The 8440-nt window shown below is 40.5% G+C and overlaps 1 protein-coding gene across 1 annotated transcript; it reads right to left on the reverse strand.

Annotated features, from left to right (window-relative positions):
- Window positions 1-4117: 4117 nt before the first annotated feature.
- LOC142104342 (protein phosphatase 1 regulatory subunit 3E-like) lies at window positions 4118-7623 on the reverse strand. The gene has a single exon (XM_075188959.1). The coding sequence runs from the start codon at window positions 7450-7452 to the stop codon at window positions 6394-6396; it is 1059 nt and encodes a 352-aa protein (XP_075045060.1). The 5' UTR covers window positions 7453-7623; the 3' UTR covers window positions 4118-6393.
- Window positions 7624-8440: the final 817 nt, after the last annotated feature.

The raw sequence follows: 8440 nt of genomic DNA on the forward strand, positions 1-8440 counted from the left end.
CTTCCCTGCGCACATTGCCCAACTCTCAGAGACGCCTCTGCATTCTAGAGGTGCACCTAAGTGTGCGCAATGGCAGAGATATCTCAAGAGAAAAACTGTGCAAGACTGTGCATGTCAACATCACATCAAAAGTTCACCCCCTACCTCTTTTTAACCCCCCCCCCCCGTTCATTAAATATAAACACCAGACAGAGGTCATCTCTGACATCTATCTGCAGCTCTCTATACAGAGAAGCCGTGTTCTGTGACAATTAGATGTTCCCTAACACAATGAAAGTTTTACGTACTTCTTTACATGCAGATCCTATTTACATGATCGCTTACTTTGCCGGACAACAGAACAACAATGGATAAAATCTATCAGCACACTGATGAATACACACACATGCAGACTGCAATCATGGGCAACTAGTTTTACTGGTATGTCTAATAAAAAGTCAATCAATCCCAATAAGATTAGCTATTTTTTGGCCCCACACAATGAGCGATGTTCTTATTATTATCTGTTATTTATAAGGCATCACAAAGGGTTTGCAGCGACATAAAGAGAGCATATAGTAAAATAGTACGAGACATAACAGTACAATACACAGCAACAAGGAGCCGAAACAGATCAACCACTACAACTACCAGCGTTCTCTGTCGTTTGAGGACAGATCATCTATAGAGTTATGGTATAAACAATAAAATTTTACAAATCCTGATTTATATCAACAGCAAGAAAGTGAATTATTTAAAATATCTCAATTTCTATTATTCGATTTTGTGAAAATGTCTAAAACAAAAGTGCACTGTACTTGCTGATGAACTGTCACTCATTATCAAGAAGAACCACGTAAAGTGCAAGCATATGGTATAGAAATGCACACTAACACAAACCTTACAGTATAATAGTATCTCTCTCTCTCTCTCTCTCTCTCTCTCTCTCTCTCTCTATATATATATATATATATCTATATCTATATATCTTCAAATAGATCTAGTTCTGTTTTAAATAACTTCAGAAAATATTATTTTCACGGGTACAAATACCTTAGTAGTCGATTTCAATAAATATACTTTGGTGAAAAACTATCATTTCCATTTCTACAGTAAATATTAGCTTACTATTACATCCAGATGTCACAATTATCCCTAACAAATTCATAACAATGCACAATGAAAGTTTCTAGATCTTTAAGGGAATTTTTCATTTTTAAATCCTAGGACTGACACTTTATTTGGTGTATTCCTGATTAGCCAGTGAAAGCAAAAAAAACCAAAACCAAACAATAATGTAAAAGCAAAAGCACACAAAGTTAATATTATTTTTTCTATTGTTTCATCCCACTGCACTAGACAATATCTTACAAGTATTCTCATTAAAACTAAGATAAACATCAAGCAAATTAAAAAGTTTAATTGACAGGAAATTCTAGCGCAAATTTAACTTCAACAACACAGGGAAAATGAAGATAAATGCAGACAGCTTTTTATGCAGTCATCAACTATAGATGATTAAAAAAAAAAAACAAGAAGAGGTGACAGGTAAACGTAAAAAACGTCAAAAGATATATATATATATTTTTATTATTCCCTGTCAAAGTGAATCTTCTGTTTTTATACATAATGAGGAAGTAAGTAACTGTACCGGAAGACAGGCCTGGGTGACAAGTCTGTCTGCAGCTATAGATAGTGGAACTTTGTTTCCTTACTGAAAATAACAGCGTTGAAATGTCTGCTCTTTTGGGCCAATGTCCCATTGATGGAACTTGTGAATCATAGAGATCACATAAGCAACACTCAAACAGCAACTGCAACATGAAATAAAAGTATTACTTTGCACCTAAAACCTAGTCACAAAATGAAGAAAATATTGAAACATATAAAAGAAACTGCTTTCATATAAACCAGACTGACTTTAACTCCTTTAAAATTTAACTAATGAAGACAATGTGGTATATTTACTAAACTACTGGTTTGATAAAGTGGAGATGTTGTCTATAGCAACCAATCAGATTCTGGATATCATTTAATTAGTACAATCTACAAAATGACAGCTAGAATCTGATTGGTTGCTATAGGCAACATCCCCACTTTATCAAACCAGCAGTTTAGTAAAAACACCCCAATACCTCCCAATTGTCTGCTTTACAAGAAATGAGATTGAGGAAGTTCCTGTTAATGGTGAAATGAAAACAAAACAGAAATAAAAAAACAGCAATATAAAAAGGATTATTTCTGTCACAGCAATCAAATGAAAACGAGAAATATCTGTGCTGCAATTGTCACCTCGGAATTGTCACCTGTGTGACAAGTCAATATCTGCAACTGACGTCTATGAGTGAGCTACACTTTGGTGATCAAGAGATGACCTTTCCAAGCCCGGAGGAGGCTTAGCTCCTGGGAATTCTATTAAAAAACCCACTAGCAACTACACAACTAAGCAACCAAATGGAATACTGAGGAATGAGGCTTCTCTGCCACTAGAATTCTAATTTGATGTCCCTGTGCTTCGCAAGTTAACACTGCCAGCACTAAGGCCTAGATCAATAGAGTTTAAAGTGACGTCTCTTGTATAGAATGTAAGGGTAACCCAGTATGAACGTAAATAATGCCATTAAAATGCATGCATCTGTTGCATACACCCATACAGGCTCAATTAATGACAGAATCTCTCAAGCACGGTATAACTTTCTTCAGAAGATGAGCACTTGCTATCACTTTCACTCCTAAACAATAGTAATCCACTGGATGTATCAATTACATGAAGATGTTATCTGATCACAGATCATGTTCAGTTTACAGTTTAGTGACATGGCTACCAGGCCAAGAGGAGATACATATAAGCTGCAGTGAACTGATATCTACATAGCGTTCTTATTCCTGGTGGTGATGGGTCCACTGGTTCTCTAATTAATTATTTTAATGTTTATATTTTCAAGACCATTATTTAATCTTTCCAATCTGATCACAAACACCACTTAGCAATAGATCCAACACCACCCACATCCAATTGCTTGAGTGTCTACTAGACTTTTTTTTCTTGGCAAAATGTGGTTAATGTCACACTATATCCTGACAGCTGCTGATCAGTGTGAGAGTGGAAAACTGAAAGCCAGTCGATAAATGGATATCAAGAAACGGGTGAAATTACGTATCCCTTTAACCTTTCCCCGAGCCTGCGTACGTGCCGATTTGAGCATGATGGTGGCAGAGGGGAAAGCAGAAGGACGCTGGGAAAGCTCAGCTGTCAGTGCTTTCTATTATGCAAGACAATATCTGAGGGAGAAGATAGCTTTACCAAGGACACTGTGGCCTCCAGCGTGTCTGTACTGCTTCAGATCAGCCTGAACTGAAACAGGAACAGTATAGAAATTGTTCAATACATGATTTACAAACTCAAGGGCAGAAATGAGAAGTAGGTTCCTCTCTCTGTCACCAGCTCTTAAAGAAAAGCAGCCTCTTCCGCAGGACAGCGGGTTAATCAAGCGAAAGATCCCATACATTTCGGTGTAACTCTATTTATTTCAATGTCATTTATGTGCTTTCTAACACTGAAGAGCAGTTTGTGTAAAGGCAGTGTTTTCAATTGGAAAGAAGGCGGTATAAACGTAAGAAGACTCGTTACTGCAGAACACTATACAAGGCAGTCTCATTCAGAAGAATGACCAATAAAATGATACATTAAATACCTCATTTAGAGTTAAAAGCAAAGCAAAAAACAGGTGTAAATTTGCTCCTGGACAAACCATGTTTCAACGCAAAGGGTGCAAATATATTTTGTCGCATGTAGGGAAAATACTGGTTTATGTTGCATGTAGGATAATAAAATACTGGACAGATTTAGATTTGCCCTGCAATTTAGAGTTGAGCTAGGATACCCCCCTCCAAACTCTAAATCTATCTGCACATTTTACATTTACCTCCAGCAGTGCGACATGGTTTTACCAAGATGCAAATTTCCCCTTTTCCCCAGAAAAAGACCCTCAGAGTCTTCTGATAACGGAACAGTCTGCGTATTGGTCACATGGGGCCTGATTCATTAAGGATCTTAACTTGAGAAACTTCTTATTTCAGTCTCCTGGACAAAACCATGTTACCATGCAAGGGGTGCAAATTAGTATTCTGTTTTGCACATAAGTTAAACACTGACTGTATTTTCATGTAGCACACAAATATCAACTTTAAATTTCAGTGTACAAATGAGCTGTCAAGTATTTGTGTGTTACATGAAAAAACAGACAGTATTTAACTTATGTGCAAAACAGAATACTAATTTACACCCCTTGTATTGTAACATGGTTTTGTCCAGGAGACTGAAATAAGAAGTTTCTCAAGTTAAGATCCAAGTGAATCAGGCCCAGGGTCTTGACAACGCATGTTCAGAAGACACCCCGCTCTGCACTACTGAGAGCAGAGAGGGGGGCCCGGGAAAAAGCCATCACGGGGCCCCTACCTAATTTTACTATGCACCCATGCAGATAGTCAACATTAGCATCCAATATCAATTCCTACATTGCTGCTCCCAAGGAATCTTGTATGTTCTATTTTTCATTCATCTTTGAAACATGATTTACTGACTAAAAATCATACCTTTGGTCCGTAACCCGTAATCACGCTTACATATATGCAACGGACCACAGAAAGTTAAACCAGCAAGATAATAAATTTGACCTACTGTATATAGTAAACATTGGAAACTGTACAAAGACAAAACACTATGCCTGCTGTATAATGATACAATTGTGAACTGTGATGGAGATAATACATGTCTGTCGACAGTCCACACATTGCTTAACCTCAGATCTAAATATAACCCCCTGTTTTGGGGAATGACAGAGAGACAGGCTAGCCTACATATGGCAATAGGCAGTGCAGAATCCATCAATTATTCAGCAGTGACCTGGTTAACACATCTCTGTACTCATCTCAGCTGCAGGAATAAAGAAACAGTCCAGCACTTGTAGCACTTACTAACATCAGTGAATATAGGCAGAAATAAAATGTAAAGATATTTTTTTGCGAAAAGTCACAGGAAGCATGGTTAATAAACAGTGTTGCAGTTGTAACTTCTTCCATATGCCAGAAAAAAAACAAAAAAAAACCATAACCACGGTACATACAAAGTGGAACGAAACCCGTGTGGTAAGGTGAGCACAAACAACCTTTTGTCATATAGTGGCAAATATGCAAATATATTTCATCAGTACAAGTAATTCTCAGCCAGATGGGCAAGCTGAGCACACGCCCACATAGACTAGAATGAGCACATCAGTCCTTTTACAGGCAAATGTGAATTTTTAGTTAAACCACTATACTCTGGCACACAAGGGATTAAAGTGCCTTGACAAAAAAAAAATGAAAAGCACCTCACTACTCGAGTGATAACAATTGCACCATGTTGCTACACTACCAAACATTATGTAATAATCTATACAATGGACAATCATGAAAGAGTACCCATCGCCAACTTACAGTGGAGGCAGCCATTTTGTAACCAATGTTCATGATCATCAATGTACTTGGTCATTAGGCACTTTTTCCCTTATACCTCATTGATGTTATTGCTTCCTAGTGAACTGATGAACTGAATATTGGTTCAAACCACAAATGACTGCCTTAGCTGTAGGTAGGTGACAGGTACACTAAAATCAAACTGCTTAGTACACACTAGGAGAGAGAGTAATTAAAAATGAAACACCGACTCCACCGTGGATCTGAAGAAAACCAAATAAAGTGAAATGCAGGCAGTATGTCCTTTAACATAAAGTTTGGTCATGGATTTAGCCTGGGCTGTTTGGAGAAGACGCTGTGAGGCAAAGCAGTCAAGAAGCTGGAATCAGGCCATTATGGGCATTTGTTCTGTGCACAAAGCTGCTTCTCTTCCAATGAGTTGCCACAATTATAGATTATCAACGGCTGTCAGTAATCTTCATATCCTTAAACACATCCTGAGGGCTTGGTGGCAATGAATGTATTCTTATCTTGAAAGGCAATGTGGCTATTTCCAATAAATGTCCTTAAAATATACTGCATACCCTCTTTATTGCATTTTGACCTTGCATTTCAAATAAATTACAACCAAACTAATAATTGCCTAATTATCATGGAATACTACTACCTATGTACCTGGTGGCTGTGTCCTGTACTCCATTAGTTGCTCTTGAACAAAAAGCACTTTTGTGACCTCTTGTTCCCATATATTAAAGAAAATGATGAGTACCTTTTCATCTCACTAGACTAACTCAGAATTACCATTGACAGTAAATTGAATATTTCATTGGATCCTCATATCCAACTGCGAAGCCTCATTGACCCTACACCTAACTGGGGGCCCCAGCTTTGTGCCTCTTCTATATAGCTTATTCATTAGGCTAGCTGATCCTGTGCCTTCCTCAACTATCCACACCCCTAAATAAAGTGGATCCATGCGTTGTCAAATTCTTTTGGTGGGGACATGGTGGCTTTATGACTCTTGACCTTGTAGTTTTCTCCATCGTGGTTATCCCAATACTCGGTCCCGCAAACTTTGTACCGAATGGCGAGTTCCAAAACCCCTTCCTTATTCAACAAGGTTGGGCAGAGCAGCTTAAAAGAAAAGCGGTCCGTATGCCTATCACTATATCCTCGCTGGTAGGAGGCCATCACTTCAGAGGAGGTTTTCCAAGAGTCCACTGTGTACCTTACCATCACCTCCTTCTCATAAGACAAGTTGAGGACTCTGAGATCTCCACTAACACTGAATGGGTCGGTGTGCACGGTCTCCAGGCACACTCTGCGCTGCCTTACCAGGTCTAGAAAGTCAGGCTTGGAACCTGGGTTAGTAAAAAGCGGCTCCAGCCTTGCGGAGTACGGAGATGGGCGGAGCAGCAACGCGCTAAGCTCTGCCCCTGCGGGACACGCTTCCCTGCAGCGCAGCCCAGCAAGTACATGATAAGGGACCCGAGGTAACTCTGCATCACTAAAGTGCCGCACTGAGGTTAACTCCAGCCCCAGGGAGTCTGCAAAACGTACCTCCTTCTTCCTCGGGGCCACCACCTCCAAGTGCCTCCTTTCGGCAGGTGTGGGCAAAGACTTGGCTCTTCTGCGCGCAGTTGGACTCTGTGGCACCAGATTGATCTCTCTCCCCCGAGTGACAGGTTTGCTGGGCTCCTTGCTCTTTTCCACGGTCTCTTCTTCTCCGTGGACTTCTTCCTCCTCCTCCGGGGTCTCCGGGCTGTCTCCATAGAGCACAGCCGTGCAGCTGAAGTTGCGGGGTAGCAGGTGACGGTGAGTGGGCATTGTGTCCATACACCCCAGGCAGCTCCGTGCGCTTTCCTCGGTCTCCCCGCTACATGAGCGGGGTACTGCCTGGACTAGAGCAGGAGGAAGATGCTGGGGCTGACGCGTCGTGACGCACATCGCATCCCTGCAGGAACCATAAGCTGCACTAGAGCTGGAGGAGGCGGAGGCACCCAGCATCATGCTCATAACCCTTTGCGCGCAGCGCTGGATGGATGATCGGCAGCGCTCTGACCCTGCTGCCCGGGGAGATGGTTAATCAGACCCCAGACCCTGGACTGCTCTCATCCCCCAGCACTGGGAGCTGAAGCAGCCCGTCCACTGGCTTTGAAGGGCTGAGTCACCTCTGGTGCATTCCTCGTTTATCCTGGGCACTACTGGAGTGCCACCTCCCTCGTCACTCCTCTCCCCTCCATGCAGCCAGTGAGCAGATCATTAACCCTGGCACTGCTGGGGAGTGTGTATGTGCCCATGCCTGTTCTTAATACTCTGGATTTTAGGACCACCACTGGCTCCTACAATGAATCACCATGTAATGAAAGTATGCCCCTTGTTGTAACGCTGAGTCTGCCTGGACCAAATGCATTGCTAATACTACTATCATCATCATTTATTTATATAGCACCATCAAATTCCGTTATAAACACAGTAACAAATCAAAATAATGTCTGGCTCTGCTCCTTGTGGCTCTACAACGCCAAATATTCTCCATAGAAGAAAGGTAACATAGTATAATCCCTATTATCATGCCATTACTATCACCGTAGGGTGAATGAGTCACAATTAATAGGAGAATATTATATTTAGAATATCTCACTTTTCAGCACAAGTGGGGTAATCTTTAGTTCAGTTAATGAAACTATCTAAGCTAATTTGGGGATATTCTGAAAACATGACTTTTTGGTGGTAATAAACGTTTGAGATTCTGCAGCTGGTATTCAATAAATGTACAAGAGAAATTAGGGGTGCAGAAAGAGAATACCTACCCTCCATTTAAATATTCATTCTACTATTACTGCACTATATATAGGATATGTGAATCTTTACACCTGCTCAAGGGGACATGAATGTGTTAATCTTGCAGGCATCACATCTCATTGCCATCAATGTTAAGCCAGGTTTTCTTAGCTCTCAAATCTCTTCTGTTTATCCAATTCCACATGAGTTTTATAGACCT

This window comes from Mixophyes fleayi, chromosome 10 (genome assembly GCF_038048845.1).
Source record: "Mixophyes fleayi isolate aMixFle1 chromosome 10, aMixFle1.hap1, whole genome shotgun sequence".
Lineage (NCBI taxonomy): Eukaryota > Metazoa > Chordata > Amphibia > Anura > Limnodynastidae > Mixophyes > Mixophyes fleayi.